The sequence below is a fragment of the Rattus norvegicus genome, chromosome 1 (assembly GCF_036323735.1).
Source record: "Rattus norvegicus strain BN/NHsdMcwi chromosome 1, GRCr8, whole genome shotgun sequence".
Lineage (NCBI taxonomy): Eukaryota > Metazoa > Chordata > Mammalia > Rodentia > Muridae > Rattus > Rattus norvegicus.
The window spans coordinates 139,134,056-139,160,218 of record NC_086019.1 but is presented as its reverse complement, the minus strand read 5'-3'; the positions used below and the strand labels follow the sequence as shown (position 1 = coordinate 139,160,218).

Here is a 26,163-nt window from a genome sequence, read left to right as displayed (position 1 = left end):
ACTCCTGTGTTTACAGTTCAGGGTAATGGAAGGACAGTGGCCCATAGGGCATTAATGTAACCCATGAGGACCAACTGCCCTTTGTAAAACTGTGACCCAACAGTCACTGGGTGAACCATGAATAGCCTCACACCGCTGATATGGCTGGCACTTGCCCCTGGGGTCCCATGGTGCACAAGCCTGGCCAACTGAATGCAACTATTTTAACACAGGGACTTGGGCGATGGGGTGGGGTGGGAGGTAAGAGCCTCCTGCAATACACAGGCAGCAGGCACAAACAGGCAGACTCTGGATCAAGAACTCACATAGCCAAGGCAGGATCAGAACCCAAAGGAGGGCAAGAACTTCCTCACTTTTATTAAGTTAGAAACTAATAAAAGTAACACCCATGCTCAGGCAAGCACCAGGGCTAGGTCCTCTGTGCTGTGCAGACTGATTGCTCCTGATGGCATAGTCCATGGGCCAAGAGCCTGCAATTCTCCAGCAAGGCTGACCCTGAGGTGGAATGGAAAACCAGCTGGACCTCAGGTGGGAGCAGTGTGTGACTAAGTCACTCAGCTAAGTACCAGGCTGAGCTTCCAGGAGCTTGATGGCTGGCCAAACCGGTCTGTACTGTGGCTCCACTTCTGTCAAGAGCAGAACCCACTCTGGATGCTCCATCCTCATGCAGCGATGGGAAGCCACCAACTATGGAACACTCCCCATCCTGGACTGGAAACCAAGAGCACTAGACAAACAGGGGTGAGCGAGGAGTCCACACTGGCATCAGAAGATGGTGACTCTGCAAACCTAATGCAGGGGACACTGGGGGGGGAACCCTTGAGAAACACATTCGGGAAGTTTCTTCGGATCCGTCTATCTGAGCTCAAGGAACACACAGGCAGGACTCAGGCTGTCAGCTGGGGCTGAAGAGGATAGCAGGTGTGATGGGAGCCTTAATGCTAGGCCCACAATGACAGAAATCCAACCTCCCTGCAAACTGCCGTGACTGTGGGGTCCCCCTGCCATTCAACTCATGTCTGACCTCTTAGGGAACAGGACACAGGACAGGGTCTCCACAAAGGAGCCCAGTACATTGGGAGGTATAACCTGCTGCTGTCCTGTGCCTCTGAGAAGTGCAGGCATCAGGCCCCTACCAGCTCTCAGGGGCCTAGAGTCCTGCTGGGGAACCCTAAGCAGTGTCTGACTGGTCACAGGCATCTGCCCTACATCTAAGGAAGCTTCCGGAAAGTCACCTCTTGGGGGGTGAGCTCATTCTTGGCAGAGGGCACACGGATGATCTCCTCTTGGCCGTAGCAGTCTGGTATCATCTGCTGATGGAGCCTGTAGGTCCCACCTGAGGCTGGGTGACCCTGGGGCTTCTGTCCTTATAAAATGTCTTCAGTTGGACTATGCTTCCGATGTCCAGGACACTGGAGCACCATTCCCAGCTCCCACAGACAGCCCTACAGTCAAAGGCTGTGCTGCTGGGGCCAAGGGACCCCTGCTCCTCCCTGTTAGCCATTGTCAGGCCTGGGTTGCTGGTGACAGCCCACGCCTCTGGACGCTTCTCTCCACACAAGCTTCTGGCAGCTTTGGGAACCGAGTACAGGTGATGCTGGAGAACTTCATTGCGATGCCTAGAGGTAAGGCCTGCTGGAGCTGCTGCTGCCGGGAGCTGGTGCTGTCAGCTTCTGGCCCAGGCAGGAAGAAGCACACAGGCTGTGGGGTAAAGCAGAGGGAGAAGATGAACGCCCACACTACCCTCCTAGCCTGGCCAGACTCAATAGCTCTCAGGGCTAGGACTCAGGCTGTGGCACAGCTACCAGTGTGGCCCTCCATAGTAGAGGAACTAGAGCTACCATTTGTAGCTCTCATCCTAGCTAAGTCCTAGCCCAGCAGACTGTGCTCCCTCTGTCTGTGGCTCTGAGGAGCCTCTTCATACAGGAGGAGACCCAGGAACAAATGCAGCTAAGGTCCCTAGGCTGCGTCTGCCCTTAAGAAACTTCAGACTTACACAATCACAACCACATGGTGGTTGCACCAGGAAGTGCTGAAGACAGAGAGGGACTTCTAACGTGAAGATGGGAGCCGGGATCTTTATTTTTATTCAGGTGTGGAGTATGGGAAGAACTGATGAGAAGACAGGAGTTGACTGGAAGGGGAAATCAGAAGGAACATAATGGCCCGGAGAGAAAATGTGATGCTTTAAAAATGTAAACAAACATGGACCAGTGAGATAAGACCAGCTCAGGAGATAAGACGGATGGGATGAAGGGCAGGTGACAGGCTGTGGACAACAAGAGGCATGCTCTTTTGTGACCTGGACAAAAATTCACCACAACCTCTAGATGCCAGGCCATGGGACAGGGTATTGGGACGTAGTAGTGAATGTGGGGGGACTGTCCTTTTGGCCATGAACTCATATCCCATGCTGCATCCTCAGTCACTTGGAACATCAACGGTTGCCTCGGAAATGATGGTGGATGTCTGTCTACCTGCCCAGCGGATGATTCCGGAACCAGCCCCCACTTGCTGAAGGCTTCATGGAGGATGTTCCGGAAGCAGAAAGGAAACACTGACTTATTTCCTGGGGGTCACTGCTACAGCGGAACCTCAGTGGCATCCTAGCTAAATCCTAGCCCAGTCCTAGGCTGCCCCTAAGGAGGTTGTGGCTTAGCAGCTGAGTCTAGGGAGCGATGGTGACGAGGCTAACATCTGAGCTGATCAAGTTCAGTCAGCCTGCAGGGCTGGCAGGGGAGACAGGCGTGCAGGGCTAGATGTACCTCCGCTACAAGGGGGCGTAAGGCAGAGAGGAATGCCCATGCTGCCTCCATCTGACTGACTAGGGATGCTCAGGTTCCGTGTGGAACTACGTCCTCATGCAGGCACCACAGGAAGCAAAACCTATGTAACCTGTCTGCTGGTGTGCAGTTGTGAAACCCCCAATACAAGGAACTTCCTTAGTTCTGTGTTTACAAACAATGGAGGAAAACTCTATGTCAGTACTGAGGCTCTGTGCACTGCCAGTTCCTAGAGCCACAGGGATACTGTCATCCGCAGGTCCTGAATGTCCTAGACACTGGCAGGACAGGGAGGCTGCTGCCTCTCCTGCAGGGTCCTGAGGTCCCTACCAGTCCTAAAATCCTCTAAGGTTCTTAACTCCCCGTGGCAAACTGCTGGCCCACTTGGTCCTGCCTCGATGTTACTACAAAGAGCTAAACAGAGCAAGGACTCAGGGGTTTCCAGCAGCTTTGCAAGACAGACCTAGCTGGCAGGAGAGTGTCACAGGGAAGGACAATGTTGCACCAGGGCCCACCCCATCACTCTGCATGCTTACATGCGCAATGGTTGGTGGGAGCCATGCTCCCCAGTTCCTGTCATGGCTCCAGTGAGTGACTGGCCTCTGGCTCACCCCGAGGTCTTAGACTATGCCCCTAGTTCTGTCAGTTTCTTCTCTGTAGCCTGGTGTTCCTCATCTGTGACACACAATCCTTCAGCTGAACAGTAGACTCAAGCTCTACTGTGACTGGATACAGTCTACCTGTGCGGTCCTTCTGGTTCTCAGGACTGGAGGAGGCCCTGAGTCCTGCTCTGGGTGTTTCTTTGTGGTAGTATCAAGATAGGATAAAACGAGCCAGCTGTCAGCCATCGTGAAAGGTTGGTTGGTTGGGAAGCAAGGAAGAATGTGGAAGCTTGGGGCCTACTTAAGTAGCTTTGAGGAGGCCTCACAGGGAAAGAAAAGGACAAAAGGGCATGTATGTTGCACATGCCTGTCACTTCCTGGGAGCCTTTCCAGGTGGGGGGGAGGGGGCGGTGTGGCAGGGGTGTCCCATCAAGACTTGAAGTGGGTGCCTGGGATGGAGAAAGCAGGAATGAGGGGCAAGAGGGAGTCACAGGGCCACTGAGCAGGGGCTTCAGGGACTACTGCCGGTGGTCCCTGAACTATTCTGGAGCCCATAAGGATAGACATAGTAGATCTATAGAAAACAGGCACAGGTGGAGCTCCCAAGGAACAGGGATGGTGGCACTTCTCGCCAGGACCTTCATAATGGTTGCCTGTCGAAGAGGCTGAGTCAGCAGGGCCAGAGTTGTTGGAAGGGGACAACCCCGGCTGATGGGTTAGTGCTGTGGCATTACGAGTGACTCCCCTACTGTCCCTTCACAGGAGTGTACATGGAGGTGGGAGTCATGCTGCATTTTGGCCCCTTCTGGCCTTGACTCTAGTAAGTGCCTGGCCCTCTCCTATACTGGGCCTTCCCACCTCCCATACCACAGGCCATGGTCTGGAGCTGAATTGAAGCCACATGCTGAATTGACCCCCAAGAACTCAGGAGGCCTAAGTCCATGGGGATCGCCATTTTGAGAACATGTACTGGGATTGAGTGTAGCTTCCTACCTCAAAGCAGGCCAGTGACTAAAGCTTGTCCAGGACTCAGGTCACTAGCTGTCCTAGAGGCACGGGAGTCACAACTGTAGGGACAGGTCAGGGACATAAAAAGACCTCACAGCATTGAGAACTGTGTCTAACAGCTTCCATTCCCTTTCCCCAGATCAGAACACTGAGACTCTGGCCCAGGATCAAGCCAACAGGGTGTCGGTGGCAAGAGGTCCTGAGTCTGCCTATAGCAGATCATGTGCAGGACCAGGTTCAGCCTAGCTGCCCCTCCCTCTCACAGGTCAGCGACAGGGTAGAGCCTCTGCTGGAGAGGGTAAAGCCCACTTCCTGCCCACTTCCGGAGGCAGAAGTAGGTTCAGGTTACAGAGGTGAATAGGGCCATGGACATGAGGAGCCTTTTAGCCCCAAGATGACTCCACCTCACAGGTGACATTGTATTCAGGTCACCAGTGACAGGAATAGACAATTAGTAGAATGCCATTATCCTTTGGATCTTGCTCCCCTAGGGACCTAGACACTGACTGCTACCTTACTCTGAGAGCAGAAAAAGGCCTGAAAGTCTTGAGAGTTGAGTCCCGTTCTGACAGCTCGGAGCCAGCTGCTCATGCCTAGACCTGAAGTGAGCTGTTGAGGCTCAGCAGGACCTGACTCAGCCTGAACTCAGCTCAGTGCACAGCAGGCCCAGCTCAGGAGCACTGTCTCCCTCTGCAGCCTGACCCACAGGTTCACTGAGGCTGAGGATGCTTCCCAGCACAGTCCCTTCCACCACAGGAGCACAAGGCAGAAGGCCAGCAGGGAGCATAGAGGCTCCTCTTACAAGGTCTCCTCACTTTTAGCAGGCCTGCACCCCAATTCTCTCTTGGCCATGGGAGTCCATCCCCCATGCTTCATCCCCAGAAAGAACTGGGGCAGGAGACAAGGGCTAGTATTGAGCTGACTTTTCTAGGACCTGGCCATAAAAACCTCAGGCTCCTACAAGTTAACCATGCCAGCCCCTCCCAAGAACACACTAGCAGGCTGGCCTAGCACCTTCCTGTCTGAAAAGGGCAGCACCAATGCACTCTGCTGTCCCTTCCTGTCCCCAAGCTCTCTGCTACTATTGACCTGTGTCACTTGCTTCTCTTCAGCCAGATTCGTGTTTTCTTATGTGAGTGACTTTATTCACTCAAAGTACTGAGCACAGCAGTGGGGCTCACAGATGCCTGTTCTATGGTAAGCCCCCTCTAAGGATCAGAACAGCCACCTCACTTCATCAGAATGGCTGCTGCTACATAGGCCTTCATCCCTACACCTCACCCAGAAGACAGATACTACACCTCTCGCACTGATAAGCCCTAACTGTGCCAGCAGAGGTAGGATATGATCAGGATGTCTGTCCCTAAATCCCATTACCATGATGCTCATCAGACCCTCCCTGGGAGATGTGACAATCATTATCAAGAGCAGAGATAAGCAAGAGAGGGGTTTCCAGCCCTCCTGAGGGCTCACCTGGCTGGGCTCTGAAGCTGCCTTTCATGCAGGCAGATGCTTCCAGGTGCTAACAAAGGCCGTGGGAATGAGAGAGTAGGGCACGCTGGTGATGCAGTTCCATGTGTCTGAAGTAGGGTCATAGCAGTCCAGGGTCTTACACCTCTGGGTCCCAAAGTAGCCTCCAACCACATACAGCTTGTTGCCTGAAGCCACAGCATGACAGGACATGCGTTTGGCTGTCATGTCCCCAATCCGCGTCCACTGGTTGGTCTCACAGTCGAAGCGATATGCTGAAGCTGCTGTGTACTCTGTGTCACCTCCCATGATGAAAATCTGGCTGCCCAGAACAGCAGCTGCTGTGTATCGCCAAGGCTGGGGACATTCTGCCTTGATTGTCCACCGGTTGTCCGAGGGGTCAAAACACTGGACTTTGGACACCATGTCCCGGTGGATGCTGGTCCCTCCAAACACAAAGAGTTTCAGCTTGGCACTCACCACAGCAGCATTGCTGACACCGTCTCTCATTGGGGCCACCATAGTCCACTTATTATCCCCAGGGTCATATTTCTCAACTTGTTTCAGGGAGACAGAAGGAGAGGCAGGGAAAATGCCTGCTAGGGATGTATGCCCCCCTACCACATAGAGACAGTTTTCCAGCTCAGCTGAGCCATGGCCAAAGCGGGCAATCAGCATGGGAGCTGCCTTAGACCATTCCTCATGGACAGTGTCATACACCCAGACATCCTTAGAGACCCCATTCTCAGAGCCCCTGCCTCCAGTCACGTAGACCTTGCAACCAATCGCTGAAGCGCTGAACTCCTTCCGAGGGCTCGGCAGATCAGCCTTGGGGATAATCTCCTTGGCTTTGTGGTCCACTTGGTAGATCTTGTCACACATGAAGGTCTGGCCTCCCAGGATGAGCAATGTGTGACCTGCCTTGCGAGGCCGGGCAAAGGGACTGGTGACCACACCATCGTTCAGCAAGATCTTGGTCTTGCAGCGGAAGGCCTCATCTATGATGAGTTTGGTGCACTCATCCGCCATGAGGAGGGCCTCTCCAGAGACGGCTTTCTTCAGACAGTCTGAGGGTAGCAGGGCCAGTCGCACATTGCGCAGGAGCAGTGGCAGGTGGACCTTCCTCTGCTCTAGGTCATGCTTCACCCACTGCAGGATGGCCTCAAAGACCACGCGCTCATCCTCAGTCTCCAGCTCGTCTCTGGAGATGAGGTCCAACAGTGTGTCCCTAGAGAGACTGTTGAAGTCCTCACTCTGCCGCACCGTCTCAAAGTGTACCAGGGACATTCGGCATGAGAACTCATAGAGCCGCCGGCACTGGTGAGCATCAGACAGCACCATCATGCCAAGGCAGTTGGAGGGGGAAAGATTCTTCTCCAGGAACTCGGCAGCTGCATCCCGGACGTCATGGAACTGCAACATGTCACCAGCCTCCAGCAGCGACTCTGCGTTCTCCTCATTGATGACGATGCGAGAGGAGTAGGCGAAGTCCAGGAGCAGCTCCAGCACCTCAGGGTGCAGGTTGTCCTGGAAGTTGACCGTATCATCCCGGCTTTCCCGAAGGCCATGGCTGAACATGGCCTCAAAGTATCGGCTGGAGGCAGCCAGCACTGCACGGTGGCAAGGAAAGGCTCGGTCACCAGCCCAGAGAGTGACGTCGGTGAACATGCAGTGCTTGCGCAGAGTGTTGAGGTGGGCCAGCACACAGTCAGGGTGCGAGGCCTTGTGGAAGACCGAGATGTTCATGGAGCCTGTGCTACTCCGCGACTTGCGGGTCTCGTGAACGCTGACTGACATTGTGTATCCACCTGCAAGGGGAATGACACTGATCAGTACGAAATCTCCTGCCCACAGGCCCTCTGGACAGCAAGCAACCTTTTCACACTCAATTCCAAGTGCCCCAACCTCTTCCTTTTCTCTGTCCAGCTCCGTGCAACCAAGCCTTGCCTCCTGCATCTCCAAGGATGTTGCAGGCAAGAAGGCCCTGGGCTTCACTAGGTCCCCCAGAGACTAGCTTTGCTGTGCCTGGACACACATCTCTAGCTGTACCAATTTCCCTCAAAAAGTACCAATGAAAGCAGTTACTTTACAACATTTCAAAGTTACAAGAGATGAACACTACATTTACAACAGCCAGGGCCTTCCTGCTTGCTCTGCAACTATTGCTGCCACTGTTCTGAATGAAGAAAGTCAGGGATCTGATCTTAGGCCATTGCTGTTTTGTTGGTGGATTTGTTTGTTTTTAGTGGTTTGAGACAAGATTTTAAACCCTAGTAGAGCTGTGTAGCCTCAGACAAATAAACCTGCCAGCCTCTGCCTACCCAGTACTAGCATTAAAGGTGTGTGCTATCACACCCTAAGCCAGAGTTTATAATGATTGTACTATTTTTATATTAAAATCACATTGCAGGTTGGGGATTTAGCTCAGTGGTAGAGCGCTTGCCTAGGAAGCACAAGGCCCTGGGTTCGGCCCCCAGCTCCGAAAAAAAGAACCAAAAAAAAAAAAAAATCACATTGCGGTTTCTAGGTCAAGTATGTTGGATATAGGTCACTCCTAGAACTGTAGGGAAGGACTTCAAAGCTGAGGTACTAGAAGTACACCGAGGCAGTGACGCTCAGCTTGATCACCTTCCCAGTCCCACAAGAGTTCTCTGGAAGCAGAGGTCAATGTGTGGCACACACAGTTTGTGAGAACCCTCATTAAGCAAAGGAATCTAACTGGGTATAAAACACAAGACCATGGCTGTGCCAGGGCCATAGGTTATCTCAGACACCAGGGCTCACACAGATGCTCCCCGTGTCAGCCCTTTAGATACACTTTAACACTTGTATTCACTCATGCAAGCTGGGCCTTGCTGTAAATAGTGCTTGCCTGACACCCACAGGACCCTAGCTTTCAGATTCCCATGCCACAAAAACAAGACACCCCCTTTCCCTGCAGATTAAGGACTGCTTTACATTTAAAAGTACAAATGAAGGCAGGAGAGATGACACAGCAGTTAAAACACTGGCTATTTTTCCAGGGGACTTGAGTTTGATTTCAAGTACCCAGTGGTAGCTCACCACCACTGGAGCCCTCTTGCAGACCCTGAGCATGAACGTGAAACAGACACAATACATGTAGGCAAAGCCCTACACAATATGAAAGACGGCTGGAGAAATAGATCAGCCATTAAGAACAGTGTGCTGTTCCTCAGGGACCTGAACTTGGTTCCCAGGTAGCCCTGGCTTGGGAACCCACACTCGTGTGCACATACCCTTACGTACGCACACTCATAAACAGTAAAGAGAGCTGCACATTTCTCAGTCAGCACAGTGGCACAGGGAATAAATTAGCACTTGGAAGGCAGGCACAGGTGGAACTGCATTTCTCTGAGTAAGGCAACCCTGGTCTACACAGAGTTCTGGGACAGCCAGAGCTACATGGAAAGACCTTGTATCAAAAAAGACACTGTCTCAAAAGCAATTAAAATAGAGTGAATCACAGCTGTATAAACATTATTTTGGATATTTTTTTAACACTGGATGTTTTTCTTGAGATCAGACTGGCCCTGAACTCAGATCTTGCCCCTGCTCCCTGAGCGGTGGGGTTAAGGGTATATGACACTCAAAGCAAATTTTTATGAAAAGATTTCGTTTGCTTGAGACAGGGTCTCACTCAGCATCATCTGTGATGGCCCCTGAAGGCTGAACCACACACAGGCACAAGCCACAAGTGGCTCTTCTGGGAAAGCTGAAGTCTGCAGAGTAACAGTACGATGTGTCCCCGTCTCAGCTTCATGGCTCTGAGCCCACACCTCTTGCCCTGCCTGCCCCACATATCACCCACAGTCTGTCATGGCTGTGGTCTACAATGGACAGAGGGGCAGGGCTTAGTAAAGCACAGATTTCCTCTTCAGGTCACCAAATGTCCTGCCTTGACTTTCCCAGGAAGGCTAGGAAGGAAAGCTAACACTCATCCGTGACCTCACAGGGCAGGGCACAGCCACATCCAGGACTGTAACACAAACAGGTGGACAGCCTAGCTTCCATCTGCTGCCGGGGTCAAGATCAGCTGTGCTGTGGTACCCTCTCCTGGGTATGTCCCTGACGTCATACCCCATAGAGACCAGTGAGGTCACAAGTGAGGCCTCCATACTGGCTCACTCCCCATCTTGCCTGTACCCAAACTTAGGAAGGGAATGGAGGTAAGAAATGCCTTGGAATGGGCAAAAAGTTCACAGATCACAGACTTTCTTTTTTCAATATAGGGCTTCACTGTGTATCCCAGGCTAGCCTCAAACATGCAATGCTCAGCCTGTGGCTGCTGAGATAACAGGCATGTAAAACCACACCCAGCTCCATCACAGACCTATGGCAAGCATAGAGAAGAAGGGTGGCCACGTTAGCCTCCATTCCAGATAACCCGTTCCAGGATGACTGTGGTGGGAACTGGGCAGTTTCACCACCGATCGGTGCCATCGAGACTGCTGTGTTCTACAGTAGGGAAATCCTGGAAGAGTTCAGGCCGGGGACAGAGCTGGACCTTTCCCAGGGCAGCAGCTCTGCCTTCCCAGGGGCAGAACATGGCAGGGGGGAAAGGTCAGGGCTTCTGAAACCCAAGCAAGGATAAAGCAACACTACAAAGGACCAGCGGGGGACCCTGGTCAGAAAGGAGCCAACTAGTAAGTGACAAGTCATATGTGGTGACAAATTGTGTAAGTAAAAATGTAAAGAAAGGCCAGGTGTGGTGTGCACACCTCTAATTCCAGCACTCAGAACGCTGAGGCAGGAGGATCTCTGTGTGTTTGAGGCCATCCCGGTCTGCAAAGTGAGTCCAGGAAAGCCAGGGCTCTGATACACAGAGAAACTCTGCCTCAGGAAAAAACAAAAACAAAAAACAAAAAAGAACAAAGGAAAATGAAAACAACAAAAACAAAAAACAAAAAGAAGAGTCAGGCCTGGAGAGATGGCTCAGTAGTTAAGAGCACTGGCTGCTCTTCCAGAGGTCCTGAGTTCAATTCCCAGCAACCACATGGTGGCTCACAACCATCTGTAATGGGATGGGATGCCCTCTTCTGGCATGGAGCTGTACATGCAGACAGAGCAAACAATAAGCATGAAATAAGTAAGTAAATCTTTGGAAAAAAACACAAGAAAACAATACCAGTTTTCCCCACTGCATTCCTCACTCAGGTCCTTGTACTTTGCTCCTCTTGCCCCTCCCACCATCCCTCCTGCTGGTCTGCTCTCTCCTCACACAATAAATTCCTTCAGGTTCTGGCATACACGCACACAGGTAAAAGTAAATCTCTGGAAGGAAAAAGTAACACTGTCTTTCTCTCCACTCCCCACCCCAGTGCCCACCATTCCTGGACAGTTCACATACAAGTTCTAATCCCGAGACCCAAGTACAACCTGCTTTGGTCAGGACCGGTGAGGAAACACTGCAGCAGCCAACACCCCTCAGATGGCAGTGTCTTGGCGGAACCACATGCTTGTGGTAAGCGTCATCTTATTGACACCACTTTTGGATCACTCCCAGAGACCCAAAGAACTGTCACCATGCCACCAGTTACTGGGTCAGAGGGAAAACCCGTGGCACTGCTAATTAAGAGTCTGACCCAGAAGGACACACCATTTCATTCCTAGCTCAGGGGCCAAAACCAGTCCCACAACTTCACTGCCAGAGAAAGCCAGCAGTAATCCTGCCATGTAACTCAGATGAGAATCGGCAGCTCAGGGTAACTGCTGGTAGACAGCCTGTGTGCTCCCTCATCTAATCCGGCCTCGACCTCCAGAGCAATCCCATCTGCACAGGTTGGGAAACCGGGCAGAGACATTAGCACATTTACCCAAAGGCCCACAGGGACGGGCGCAGAACCAGGGCTCTGGCTTCTATATGAGCCCAACACAGCAAGGCCTGGGAAGACGTGGCATTGGACTCTAGATCTGACACACTTCCCTGAATAAGGCTGGAGAGGAAGGCCTCAGCCTGGCATGTCACTGGATTCAGGAATCAAGACTGCTATCTACACACAGAGCAACAACCCTGCCCACCCCCAGGCTCTATCCAGTTAAGCCAAGTAACACTGAATTGTGCCCTGCGCCCCAGGCGGCAGTGAATTCACTTCTATCCTGAGCTGGGTGGCAAGTCAGGACCTGCCTTGGGTCACTGCTTTCTGCATCCAAAAATGCTACCTTTGGGACAGGATGGGCCAGCTGCCCAGATAGAGCTGTCCACTAACCCAAGGGGATGTGTGGAATGGGCCAGCTTCTCACCAACGCCTGACATAAAAGCTGTGGGAGCCACACGCCCAGCCATGTACTCAGTCAAGATGCTTGGTGCACACCTCTGCCTGTGTCCTGCCCAGACCAACAGGCGCACTCAGGAGCTCTGCCATAAAGGAGAGAGCGACAGTAATGAGTGAGATTGAAGGTGGTAATCTCTGAACGATATCCCTGAAGCCTGGCATTTCCATGTAGTGAGTGCAGGGGCAGGCTGGGTGCTGCTTAAGGGGAAAAAAAAATTCTTAGGACACACAAAACACAAGCCAGCCTTTTCTTTCCTCATATAAAGTACATCCCAATAGACCCAGGGTACTCAAATGTAATGGGGGAGGGCTCTGGCTGCTGTACAGAAGACCTGTGCTCAGTTCCGTACTCACTTGGTAGCTCAGACCATCATAACTACAGTGTCAGTGGCTCCAGAGCCTCCTTCTGGCCTCCTCAGCACTGGGCATGCAAATGGTGCAGACGCCACCCAAACAAGTAAGTAATAACAGGCTGTGGCTCCAGCTGTCTGCAGAGGGCTCGCACATAAACAGCCCTGGGGTGATGTCGGCACTTCATAACCTGGGATGCGATACACTGACATTCTCAGAAGAGAATTTACAGGCAACAGGATCAGAAGGTCAAGGTCACCTTTGGTTACAACTGAACTATCAACTTTGTGTCAGAAAGATGGCTCCGTGGGTAAAGACGCTAGCCACCAAGTCTGAGGACCTAAATTTGATCCCCAGAACCTACATGACGGAAGACGTGAACCAATTCTTGTTAGTAACTTTCTGATCTCCACATACATGTACACACGCACACAAAGTACATAAATGTTAAACTGAATGGCACAGGCCAGTCCTGGAGGAAAGTGACAGGGTTTAGGAAGAGGCAGCAAGAACAACTACTGTGAAGCACAGACCGTTCTAAAGGCTACAGTGGGGCTGGGCACACAGCACTACCTCGCCCCACGTGAACACGAAGACTCAAGTCACAGCCATCACTCACGCTCCATCATGCTGACCTCCACCTCGCACTACACGCTTTCCTAACCCAGTCTCAGGTGTTCGAAGGGTTTATATTTTCATATTTACTCAAAGCCAAGTCTCACTGCTTTGGCTGAGTTGCTGTGCTCTCCTGAGATAAATTCTTGGGAGAAGAATGGCAGATGCGCCATTGTCTTCCACGTTCTGTTTACCGGGCCGCGCTTCTGCCGTCCCCTCCAGCAAAGTGGCTTCCAGCTGTGAGAGCTAGCAAGGGCTCAAGGCCGTCAGGGAGGACAGCAGGTCGTTCAGCTGGCACAAGCCACTGCCTGCTCGCCTCCAGTCCTGGGCCCAGATCTCCACATCCAGCTGTAGCGCCAGATGGGAGCAAGGCCAGTGGAGAGCGCCATTACTCCAGCCAGAGGAAAGCAACCTGAGCTTGCAGGTGCTCCGTCTGACAAAATCATTTCCTTCCCTCACTTAGCCAGTGAGCAGAGAGGGAACCGTGCGCCGCCCTTCACAGAACACTCTGTAGGGCTGTAGGGCTCACAGGTGCGGAGATACTCAGAAAGAGGCTGCCCCACCGATGGAATCATTAAGAACACACTGGACGGGATATTAAATTCTATGAGCCTCCTGGAGTAAGGAATACACAGGACAGAGAAAAAACAAACGAGATTAAAATCCCTGGTCATTGCCCAGGAGAGGGCTGCCTTCTATCTCTAAAAGCCTAGCTTCCGTGAAGATCATTCTGCCAATCCCAAAGACCATACACTCTCCAAGCCTCGCCTTGCATGCTCACTCTTAATTAAAAATGTTTATGTATTCATATCTATGAGGTTGGGAACATATGTGCCATGATTTGAATGTGGAAATCAGAGAGCAGCTAACAAACACTAGTCCCTCCTTAAACCATGTAGATCCCAAGGATTGAATTGTGCTCTTCAAGCTCTTCAGGCTTGATGGCAGGCACAGTTAACCCCTAAGCCATCTCACTGGCCCCCAGCTCTTCTTAGAGCACAGGAAGAAGGTAGCCAGCACCACCTCCTGAGAGAACAATCACGTACCGACTGCCCCAGCATTTGCAGTCATGGTAATCTTCCTTCAGTTCACCTGGACAGGAGCACCCACGGGAGATGGATGAAGGGTCTCCAAAGAGCCTGGAGAGCCTCAGAGCTCACAGTGGTCTGACAGCTACGTTTGGATGGGTCTCTGAGGTAAAGTAGTACTGCACACCTACACACACACACACACACACACACACACCTAAACACACACACCTACACACACACATCTATACACACACACCTAAACACACACACCTACACACACACACGCATACACACACACCTAAACACACACACCTACACACACACACGCATACACACACACCTAAACCCACATCTACACACACACACACCTAAACACACACACACACACACATACACACACACATACACACACACCTACACACACACCTACACACACACCTACACACACCTACACACACACCTACACACCTACACACACACACCTACACACACACACCTACACACACACACCTACACACACACACTTACACACACACACCTACACACACACATACACACACACCTACACACACATACACACACATACCTACACTCACACCTACACACACACATACACACCCCAGAGAGAGGAGGTGGGGGGAGAGAGGGAAGGAGAAATCCTCACAGGCACTTGCTTTCCACTACTCAATCTGAGACTTCTTCCAGAACACTGGCTGAATTCTACTTACCGTAGCCTTCAATCTACTAAGATACGTGGTGCTGATTACAGGACATGAAGAAAGGCCAATCTCACCCAGATACAGCCTTTTCAGATAACCACGGCCACTCTTCCCTGACCAGTGGCGGTTTCTTTATGGGCCACTGAAGTGTGGAATCTGACCCATATCAATGAACTTTTGTACTCTGTACACATTCCCAACCTGCACCTTGAATGGATCCTTTACTCAGCAGAGTTTTGTAACCTGGTGCGTGGGTCACGTGGGAACCACTGCTCCCGGCCTTGTGCACTCCGGAGGAGGCAAGCAAGGCAGGCGATGTCTCAGGACTACTGTGAAAAGAATCTTTTGATCTGGGGGCCCTCAAAGGAACTTCACTCTGACAGTGATTTGCAAAGCTCCTGCACATTAACCACACTTTCTCTGGAACCTACAGGAACTCCAGAAAGGAAGTGTTGGGGGACACGCACACATCCAGCACACATCCAAGACGTGGCTGGAGTCAGTATTCAAGATCAGCTGAGCCTGGGACCTCCTGCATCCCAAGCACCATGAACTGTGAGCCTTGCAGCCCACACTCACTTTCTTCCTCCCCAACCCCAGCCCACAGCACCTTGCAGTCACTGGGCAGCAGGAATCCCTCAGGTGCCCTCCAATGCCCAGCAGATCCATTGCTCCTCTGTCACTGTCAGAAGTCTCTCTCACCACAGCATCAACTCCCTCTCCTCCCAAATGACAGGCCTCCCTCCCTCAGCAAAGTACAGGGCCAAGCTTTGAGCATCCCAGCTGATATTTCCTGGTCTCTTCAAATTACATATGTTGGCATATTTATAACAAATACACAGATGCCCATAAACAGCCCCTCACTCAGAAACTTTCGCATGGTCAACCTCTCCCGCTCAAAAGCCTTCAATGGATTTGGGTGCTCAAGTCTTGTTCAACCCATTCCCTCCTCTCCAGATCTACAGCCTACCCCAGCTTCCTCCCTTCCCACCCTTCTAGCTCAAGTTCCCCCACAATTCCTCTGCCTCACAACCCCAGCTTCTTGGTTGATCAGCACCCTTTATACATAGTAGAGCCTGAGAAAATCAACTCAACAAGCATTTCCAGACACTTACTATGCCCTGCACCCATAGCAAGAGGGACGTCTGTCTGTCTCTTACAAGAACACAGCCTTTGTGCTGCTGGAGCACAGGGACCTTCTCCTGAGGGTCACCATGGTCTACTGCAGAGGACTGCAGACTGCGCTTAACTCTGTCTGCAGCTGCAAGGGCAGAATTCTGGGTCTCCTCGGCATGTGCTAGATGCTCAGTAAGTTCCACTGTCAGTACTGGGCACTGCAGTAAGAACGGACACGTCCAGACGCCTATCATAGACCCGCACAGCAGCTCCCACTGCTGGCCATAGTCCTTGAGGTGTGACTGGTATGTGGCATGCCTACATTTAAAACTATATTATTTTTATGTGTATGAGTGCTTTGCCTGAATGTGTGTTTATGGGCCAGCTGCTTGCCTGGGCCTTGGTGGCCACACGTGGGCATCAGCTTCCCTGGAACTAGGGTTTACAGACGGTTATGAGCAGCCATGTGGGTGCTGGGAACCCAATCCAGATCATTTGCAGGGGCAGCAAATGCCCTTAACCACTGAGCCACCTCTACAGGCCCCATGTTTAATCATTTAAGCCAGGTGGCTCACACATACAATCCCAATACTTGAGAGGCAGAGAACCAATCACTTAATTCTGAGCTAGCCTGGGCTATATAGTAAGTTTAGGGACAGCCTGAGCTAAGAGTGAGTCCTTATCCATAAACAAGTCATTTTCAGTTCTAACTAGGGGAGAACCACCTCCAGTACTGCTCTGGATGGTGGGCCATAAACCACAAGTCCAAATGGGGATGCCAACCTCAAGCAGCCTGACAGAAGAACTGTGTGAAGAGTGTGCCTAGCTCTGAATCCCTGGCTGCCCAAGATGCCTGGTTTCTCATCTGGGAAACAGTAACTAAATACATGTACTATCTTTGAGCTCCTATCCTGTAATTAAACAGGAGCACATCAAGAGCCAGGCAGTGGGACACACTAATGGTTTAGTCCGCTGCCATCACTGCTGTCAGCCTCATCCATTCACCAGCAGCTTTAGCCTTGGGCAGGCAGACTTCTAAGACAGAGCCCCTGACCCCCACTGGTGGTCTTATTCTGTAGAGAGGTAACCCTACATGACAAGGGGGTTACAGCTGCAGTGGCTGATTGCCCTGGGACGAGGAGATGGCTCAACTGGGTGAAGTGCTCAATGCAAGCATGAGGGCCTGAGCTGCATCCCAAGACCCACATTGAGAAGCCAGGTACGGGAGGGCACTCTCAGCATTAGTGAGGCAGAGACAGGTAGAACTTGGGACTCAATGGCCGCTTAGCCTAGCTTATTTGTTATGTCCCGGACCACTGTGAGACCGTATTTCAAAAACAGTGCCTCTTTGACACCCAAGGTCAAGCTCTCACCTCACAGGAACCCACACGCACACATGTCCTCATGTCCACATTTGCCCTTAGGAAAGAAACTGGGTGGACTTGACCTCAAAGAGCTTAGCAAAGGCAGTTTTATACGCTGAGAAGACAGAAGGTTCCATCAGTAAACTGCTTGCAGAACAAGTTTAAGGCCTTGAGTTTGATCCCAAATCTTATAAATTAGGCATGGTGAGAGACCAGCTTGGCCATAGTGGTCTCTTCCTGTAACCCTATAACCCAGGAGACTGAGGCAGGAAGATCGCTAGTTTGAAGCCAGCCTGGGTCACCACACCCAGTAAAACTTGTCCAACACTTACTTTTCCATTTGGTATTTTCAAACCAGTTGACCTTGGATAATTGATGCTACAGAAAGTGAAGCTGAAGACAGAGGAGGCTACCTTGTAGGCCCTAGGGGGCCTCTAGACTGAAACCATGTCTAGTAAAAGCAGATCAGGTATTTGTCCAAAGGACAATCCACTAGGTTTAACAGTCCAGTCCTTATCATCTCTGTCCCTCACACTTCACAGAGTAGGTAGCATGAAGAGGGGTCTTGGTAATTTTAATAAAGCTCCAACTCCAGTCCCCTAGGCTCCCTCCACAGCTGTATGGCCAGCCAATTGGCTTCATGTGCAATTATCTAGAAGAATTCAGTAAAGGCCTCTTTGTTACTTCAAAGAAGATTGCCAGGCTGGCTTGCAGCTCAGTTGGAAGTGTTTGTTTAACATACACAAAACTCAGGGTTTGATCAGCAGAGCTGCATAAACAGGAAATGGGGTCACACACCTGTAATCCCATCACCTAGTGGGGGTGAGGGCAGGATGATCAGATGTTTAAGGTCATGCTTGCCACAAAGCATGATAGTGTGAGACCAGCCTGGGCTGCTTAAGACCCAGTCTAAAAAATGGGAAACAAACTGTAGACACAAGAAGTCAGTAAGCAAGCCCCCTTATGTCCATGAACAAATGTACCTTGCTTTACACATCAAATGACTGGTGTGCAATGTCTCCTGCCTCAGACTCACTGCCAGACCAACCCTGACATTTTGCTTGTAATTAGAGCTTTCAACATAAAGTCCTAGTTGGGTTGATAAAAATAGCAAGCATAAAAATGGCTTCCTGCAACCCAGAGAGATACCTCAATGGGTGCTTCTGCCCGAAAGGAAGGCTGGCGACCCAGCCCACCACTTGTGGCCAAGCCTGTCCACAAAGCCTGGGATGACAGCAGGCCGGAGCCCGCTGATAAGCTGCTTGGGAGAGTGCCACCCTCCCTTGTCCCTTTCCAAACGCTCAGACTGGGGAGGGGTCTGTAACTGTGGAAATGCCCTTCAGCCCCTCCCCTTGGGAACCATAACAAAGACACTTCAGGAGGCCTCCCACCAAAGCTCTTTGGAGGCTCCCCTGTCCCCTCTGTTGACATCTGCCCATCCTCTTTATCTAATGTCTGTTCCTATTAGGTCAGATTGGTGGTCCTAATGGGTACCCACTCTGGGGCAGAATTATAAGGTTCTAGGGCAGCAGTCACAGCCAAACTGGATGCTTTGGGTGCTGCTTCTGAAGGAAGGGAACACAGGCACCAGGGAAGGCCTGGAGAGCCTGGCCTAATGTGCCAGCCCTGGCTGAGTCCCAACAAAGATGCACCCCACCAGGTACCCAGGCTGTTCATACAGCCTTGCCATCCTGACTCCTCAGTCACAAGGTCTGTCCGGAGACCATGTGCAGAGCCTGGCTTTCAACAGTCTCAGATCTACCTCTCCTCCTCAAGTCTCCAGTCTCCACATTCTCTCTCTCCCAGTCAAGGACAGGTGCCCATTTGGTACATCTTTGGCTTCTTTGCCACAGGAAAACAGACAAAGAACCTCACGGTAACATATACCACACACGATAAGCCACCTGCACCTCACCTAGGCAAAGCCACCTGTCACTAAGATACCGTTTAGAAGGGCCCCCACTCAGACACACGTACCTCCCAAACGTTCCAGAGCTTCTGGGCTGCAAAAGACCTTTCAGGAATGCTTTCTTTTCCAAACAGAGCACAAGGCAGCAAGCAGGGGGCAGGGCTAGGCGGGGATTAAAGGGCCTCATTTCACAGATGAGCACACACAGCCAAGAGCTTCATTCAATCCCCAGCTGAGACCAGGAGACCAATAGCAGTCGAACCTTGATCTTCTGGAAAGGCCGAGTCAGAAGAAAAGCCTGAATAAACTAGATAGTTGACTGTGTTTTTAAAGGAATGAATGATATTGGAGCTATCTGCTAAGCTTTAAAATGTGCACAACATCAAGCATGAAAGAAAAATGTGGAGAAAGGCACTTGGTGGGAAAATAAACAACTGTGAAAGGCATAGGACTTTAATAAAAGTTAAACCTGCCGTACCTGCTTTTAAAGTTGCATGATCATAGGCTTCCAAGATTTCATGGAATGTACAGGGGAAATGACCACCGCAACGTTTCTCATTAGAAGGCAATATGAATGCTGGAGGTCTGGCCAGAATATGGTTGGACTGATAGGGCCATGGAAAGAGAAAGGGCTCCCTCTATACAGTGATAGAGACCGAAGAGTCCTGCAGGTCAAAGTATAGAAAGGTCAAAACTCCACACACAACCTCTACCTGCACAACACACTGACAAGGCAGACTTTCATACCATACTGCTTTTCTATACTGTTCATGTATACAAGAAATCTGTCAATATACTGAGATTTTTTAAAATATATAATTTAAACGCACAATGTTTTCCTTGGTCTCCTCAGAACAGACCTTCTGTGGAAGCCTGGCCCTACGCCTTGTACCCACGCCATGCCAGCCTTTCAACTTTACACTGCCTACTTAGCACAGCTTTCTGGTTCAAATGTCAACTGAGAGGCCTTTGTCTCCAATAGATGCTCCCTGTCCTGTTCCCCTCCTCAGGCCTCCCAGGTTACTTTCCCTGCAGCCCTTTTTGAGGTAGCTGCACTTGTTGGTTCCACCTGTTGTCAGCCTCCTCTGACTGAATGGGAGCTTCGGGAGAATGGGAACCACCCCATTCTCTGCTGAATTCCAGAACCTGGCAGAAAACAGATGACACAACACGCTCACTGGACACATCTGGAAAATGAGACTAGCAATATCCACTTATTGTCCTCTCCTGCATGGCAACGCCACTTTTGACATTACACCTGCTGAACCTGCTGAACTCTGACCACTGACTACCAACCTTGTACACCAGAAGCTAAGGTCCACTGTGAACTCTGAGCCCAACCTTCTTCAACAGTGTCACCTACAAGGCAAGCCATTCAGAACAGACCACCACACCTTTCTCCTCCAGATTTCCAAGATGTGAATTCACATGGGCATGCACAGATAAAAGGGCTTACTACCCAGTCTCTCAGGCCCAGAGGAGCTTATCCCCTAGACTCTGGGCGCTGCTACCTTGGCCGTCTAGAAAAGAGCTCTGTGCCTCCTGACCCTCACCCCTACCCAAACAAAAAGGCCTGGCTATGTGAATCTGGCAAGCAGTTCATCTGGGGGGTTTGAACAAGAAAAGGATCTCTTTATTTTAATTAGGACATTAATTTCACTTGGCCTAGATTGATCTTTGTGCAGACCCTAGTAGGGAGCCCAAACAGGGAGAAAGAGCTAGATAAGGTCTCCCGGATCCCTGCAGTCTACTCCTCCCTACAAGGCTGACAGGCAAGTAAGCACCTGGCAGAGGTGGGTGGGGTGACAGCCGGGGAGATGCGGTCCTCCTCAGGCAGGCAGGCCACAGCAGCCGCAGCTCTCCCACGGCCCTGCTCTGCAGGAGCCATCCAACTGGTCTTGCAGGCATATCCTTGCCAACGCCTGGCACGCAGCCTCCTCCTGCCCCCCTGGGCTCCCTGTAATCCCTTCTGCTTCTCTGGACTCTTTGTCCATTTCTCCCCCTTGGCTCTGTGCCCAGGAGACATCCCATAAACTAGGGAGAGGGGATCACCCAGATCCTCCCACACTTGATGACCAGTTCTCTGCCCAGGACAAGCCAAGGGAAACCTTGGCTTCTACACGCCACCGTCCTTTGAGCCCATGCCTACTCCCCCTGGGCCCAGACTGGTGCTTCCCTGACCCAGTTTCATAGAGATAGTGGAGCCCCAGCTGAGGAGCAATTATGGGACTAGGGAAGGCGGGAGGGGAGGAGAGCCATGTCCCTTTGGAGACACCAGCAGGCCCTCACTCAGTCTCCACTCCAGATGGGGAAGCTGAAAGCCTGTGCCTGCAGACCTTACTCTAAGGAGCGTGCAGACAAGAGTCTGATGCCCACCACACCCACCCCGCTCTCGACTTCGACATTGTCTCCCGCACTGCCTAGCACAGGGTTGACTCAAAAGCCTCGGGAAGGTCTAGCATTAGAGCTTGCAAGAACCTGGGATATGACCATGAAATAGTTACAGGAACCCCCTGGAAAGCATCTACCAGTTTTCTAGAAGAGCCATCTGAACACCCACAGAGGCGAGGGGTTCTACGTACAGTCACAAGGGCAAAACTCAGTGTCCCTCCTGCAAGACTTCAAGTCTGAGGGTTCCTACTGCGGGATGGAGGTGGAGGTGGCCTCAGGCCTTGGATGAGACGGAATAGGCAACCCTACAGTCTATAGAACCTGGGGGCAGATCAGCCTGAATGGAAAATGACTAGGGAACTCCTGGAGCATACAGTGCGATTTCTCAGTTAATGTATTTGACACAGGCTCTCACTATGTAACCCCAGCAGACAACTGCCTAGGATTCAAAATCCTGGGACTACAGATGTGCACCACCACACCTGGCTCTAACTTGAATCTCTAAAACGACCAAGCTAACGCTTTTCTGTTTTTAAAGACAGGATCTCATTTGTATCCCTCACTGTTCCATATCTGCCTGCCCCAGCAGCATTTTGAGTTCTGGGATTAAAGGTATTTATGCCCTAGCACCTTTTTAAGCTTCATGTTCCCCAAGCTTCCCTTGAACTCCTGATACTCTTCCCTCTACTCCCCAAGTGCTGGGGTACAGGGGTTGCCGCTATGCCTGGTTTGATCCAGGGCTTTCTTTCCACAGCTACTCGAGTACTCATCAATGAGCACATCTCAGCCCAGGGAGCTGTCACTTTGAAGAACAGGACACGCTTGCCTACCTTTTATCATCCAAGGAGGAACCAAGCAGGGCCGAGGAAGGTTTAAGAACAAGACAGAGGTAACACCTCCATTCTGTGTCAGGAGGACAGAGCAAAGGGGACAGGGAGCTGGGTATGAGCAGCCCACCACGTGCCAGACACCATTCCAGGACGTGTCGTACAATGCTGGGTATCACCTCACGCCATCCTCCAGAAGGCCTCAGTGACACAAGCAGCATGTGAACCCAGGCCGACCAGAGACTGAGCTCCTTCCACTCACCCTGTGCTGAAGGGACTTGAGGGGGAGCCCTGCCAACCTCAAAGTCCCTTCCTGTCCCTTCAGTTTCTGCTCCCGTGTCCTAACAAGCCCCAGAGACACCTGGCAAGGCAGGCGGCAGTTGTCAGCTTCAGATGCCTTTAGAACTGGTCCCAGCAGAGGGTTCACGGGGCACGGTTGCAGACAAGGAGAAAAGCCTGCAGTGGCAGCCAGAGAGCAGCAGACTCATCACAAGTCCTGCTGGGATGTGGTTTCTGGGAGCTGTGGATGCTCAAGTTCTGCCTCTGCCTGGCCATCCTCACAGGGCTGCAAGTGTTTCCAGGCCTGGAAAAGGATTCACTGGCAGATCAGCAAGGCAATTCAATTATGAAATTTACCACATTAGCTGACTTACTACATTAGCATTTCAATTGGCCAATTCATTTGTGGCCCACCACTGTTGGCTTGTGCCAACTCTCTCTAGAAGGGGGTGTGTGTGTGTGTGTGTGTCTGTCTATCTGTGTCTGTGTGTGTCTGTGTCTGTGTGTGTCTGTGGCCCTGCACCTGGTGAGCAGGAGCCCCTCAGAAGTTGCACGGGAAGCCAGGTCCTCAAATGAACCTGCACAGCTGCCCACAGTGTCACACTGTCACAGCCAAGGATGAATCTTTTGGTCAGCTCCCATCTGCCTTTTCCCTGTAATCACCTGTGCCTAAAGCGAGCATCCTAGAGCTGGCCCTGGAAGAGATTGGACAGATGGCTAGAAAACCGGCTGCAGCCAGGGCAGAGAATGGAGGCTCGGTGGGCCTGTGTGCCAGCTTTCCTTCTCTCTCCAGGAAACCTTCACCCTTCTCTCCAGCTCCCTGCTTCCCTGCTCACCGGGGCTCTGCAAACCTATGAGCCAGGGCCCCCAATCCATGAGCCAGCACCCACTTCTCTGTAAAAGCAGGGTCTCAGTAAGGTCTGCTCAAATGATAAATCTGACTAAAACTACCTCTGTATCACATGCTCACTGTTCCAGGCCACTCTCCTCCCTCTCAGTGACAGGAAAGATGCAATCAATCATTGCACATCACACATGGGGACATTTTTTCCTCCTACTTTTCTTTCCCCACACTGGTGTCACAGACTTAGGATGCCATCAACAGGAAACCGAGCCACTGTAGAACATGCAACTTGCACGCAGACCTTGTACTGCATGGTACAGGGAACCCAGCTCCAGTTTGATGCCCATGACAAAGGTTTCATCCGTCCATCCTCCATAATTCCTTTAAAAACCTCCCTGGACTCACTGGCTGACAAATGACTCAACTGAAATATCAATAACTACAGGGCCTGGGACAAAAGTGACTTTGCCGGTCTCCACAGACAAAGCCTGTGACCTCAAGAACCCTGTCTTAGAGGGACCAAGCCTACTTGCTGTAGGATAAGAGCACCATAGGGCCTCCCTCCTCTGTCCCCAGACACAAGCTTTCAGCAACACCCATAAAAAGTACTCCCAGCATAACTGTGCCGCTTATGAAAGGTTCAGCACACTAGAGGGTCAGATGCCAAGTCCCCCTCCCTCCCTGTCCTACTCCAAGACAGGGTGAATAGCCCAGACAATTGGCATACCTTATCCTGCCTCATCAGGGAGGGAGAACTAGTGCCCAACAAGCCTTGGCCAAAGCAACTTGGCCTTTGGTCTCCCCAAAGTACAGTTGAACTACAAAGGCCCCTGTAGTCCACCCCTCCCCCCAGCTTCCTGTGCTTGAGTCTCTAGAAATTCTCTGGGATTGGTACGGTGGCATTTGCTTATAAACCCAGCTCTCAGGAGGCTGGGACCAGAGGATTTCACGCTCAAGACTGGCTGACTTCATAGCAAGACTAAAAACGGGAAAAAAAAAAAAGGAAAAAAAAGAAACCTAAAGACTGTGAGAATCCACTTTGAGGTCCTTGAAGCACTTGCACCCAAGTGTCTGGTACCCCAGTAGGCACCATTCCCGAATAGGAAAAAGAAGCTTCTAATACAACTATGAGACCAGTCAAGTGGGGATTTGCAGACCACAGCGGAATTCTCGCGCCAGGGCAACGCATGGAAGGAGGGTTGAGGGGAGGGGGAGCGGCCGGGGAGCGGATGAGTTGCTACAGCCCTGCCAGATGGGCCACCACCTGGGTGGGTAAGGGCGTATGGCTCCGGGAGTGTCACCACTCCCCTTGACAGACAACTTCCCAGACAGGAAGGATCCTATGCAGCGGGCCACACGGCCAGGCCCTGCTGTCTACTCTTCCCTGGTTTAACCCCTCCGCCCTGGCTAGGCAAAGGAAAGCTCTGGGACCCTGGCTAGGTGCGAGCGCAAAGCAGCACGGTTCGAATCCTCGAAGACAAGCAGCTTCCTCTTTCTAGGATCAATAGTAATTTTTTTTAAAAAGATAATCAGCGGACTCAATGAATCAAACACTCCCGAGGGAGGGTAGCCTCTCCAGCGCGTAACATCCGTTTGGAAAACAATTCATTCCCTTGGCGGGAGCTCTGAACATAACAGTACGGGGTCCCCAAGCTCGACCGAGGGGCGCTCCCGGGTCAACACCCACTTCCCCCACCCAGTGAACCGGGCCTTCGGTCCCACGCCCTGCCTGGCGATCCTCCCGCAGGGTCGCTCGCTGTCCCGGTGACAATTCCCGACGACGGCGCCCCCTGTCGACTCGGTCCCGACCTGGTCCTCACCGTGGGGCCCCACAGGCTCCGCAGTCCCCGCCGCTGCCGCCGTCCCCGGCCGGCTCTCCAGTCCCGGCCGCGATCCCGTAGCCGAACCGCACCGGCGCCGCCAACAAACTAGTTTCTCCGGCCTTCCCGCCCCGCCTCGCGGCCCGAAACCCAACAACCAATCATAGACCGTGTCTCTGTGACGGATGGGCCGACTAACCTGTAATACAGCCGTGTGAGAAGAAAGGGACGGTCGTCCAGGCCACCGGTGCCGCGGGAGGCGGGGCGGAGAGAGGAAAGCGACTGCCACCAGATTCTTAAAGGGACAGACTATTGCCTTTCTGCTCTGGTGGCCAGAGTTGGGAGAAAGCAACACGACCTATTCTAGAGCTTTCCTTAAGGAAGATCCTTGTAGATGACACATACTTCTTTCAGTACAAAAGATTTCTTTCTGATTTCTTTCCGAATCATAGCCATTGTTGATCTTTTTACAAACCTGCAATGTAATCGTCCCTGTGTTAAGGAAATCCTTTTTTACTCCCCGGTGGATGTGGGGGAATTTCTACAGATGTGAATCCCTGTCTAGACTGAGAATCCATGTATTTCAGGGGAGAGGACTTTAAGCTTCAGTTCTGTCAAGTCGACGGAAATTTCTTCCTAAACTTTTTTTTTTAATACCCTTCAAATATTCTTCACTCCAGAGGTACAAAACTGATAGAGTAAACCCTTATCTACACATATATACATATACATATACACATA

At 51.6% G+C, this 26,163-nt stretch overlaps 1 protein-coding gene across 4 annotated transcripts; it reads right to left on the bottom strand.

The window, feature by feature from the left end:
- Nucleotides 1-320: 320 nt before the first annotated feature.
- On the bottom strand, nt 321-25,564 carry Klhl25 (kelch-like family member 25). Of its 4 annotated transcripts, none has more exons than XM_008759505.4 (3): nt 25,412-25,564; nt 5,867-7,671; nt 321-1,701 (listed from the first exon to the last, which is right to left on the bottom strand). In XM_008759505.4, exon 2 carries the CDS (start codon nt 7,658-7,660, stop codon nt 5,891-5,893), a length of 1,770 nt encoding a protein of 589 aa, XP_008757727.1. In that variant the 5' UTR covers nt 7,661-7,671; nt 25,412-25,564; the 3' UTR covers nt 321-1,701; nt 5,867-5,890. The 4 variants fall into 4 exon arrangements, with proteins under 4 accessions (XP_008757727.1, NP_001034095.1, XP_063140585.1 ...); NM_001039006.1 differs by having other exon boundaries at nt 25,423-25,513; XM_063284515.1 differs by lacking the exon at nt 25,412-25,564 and adding an exon at nt 19,740-21,592.
- Between the last annotated feature and the right edge of the window lie 599 nt (nt 25,565-26,163).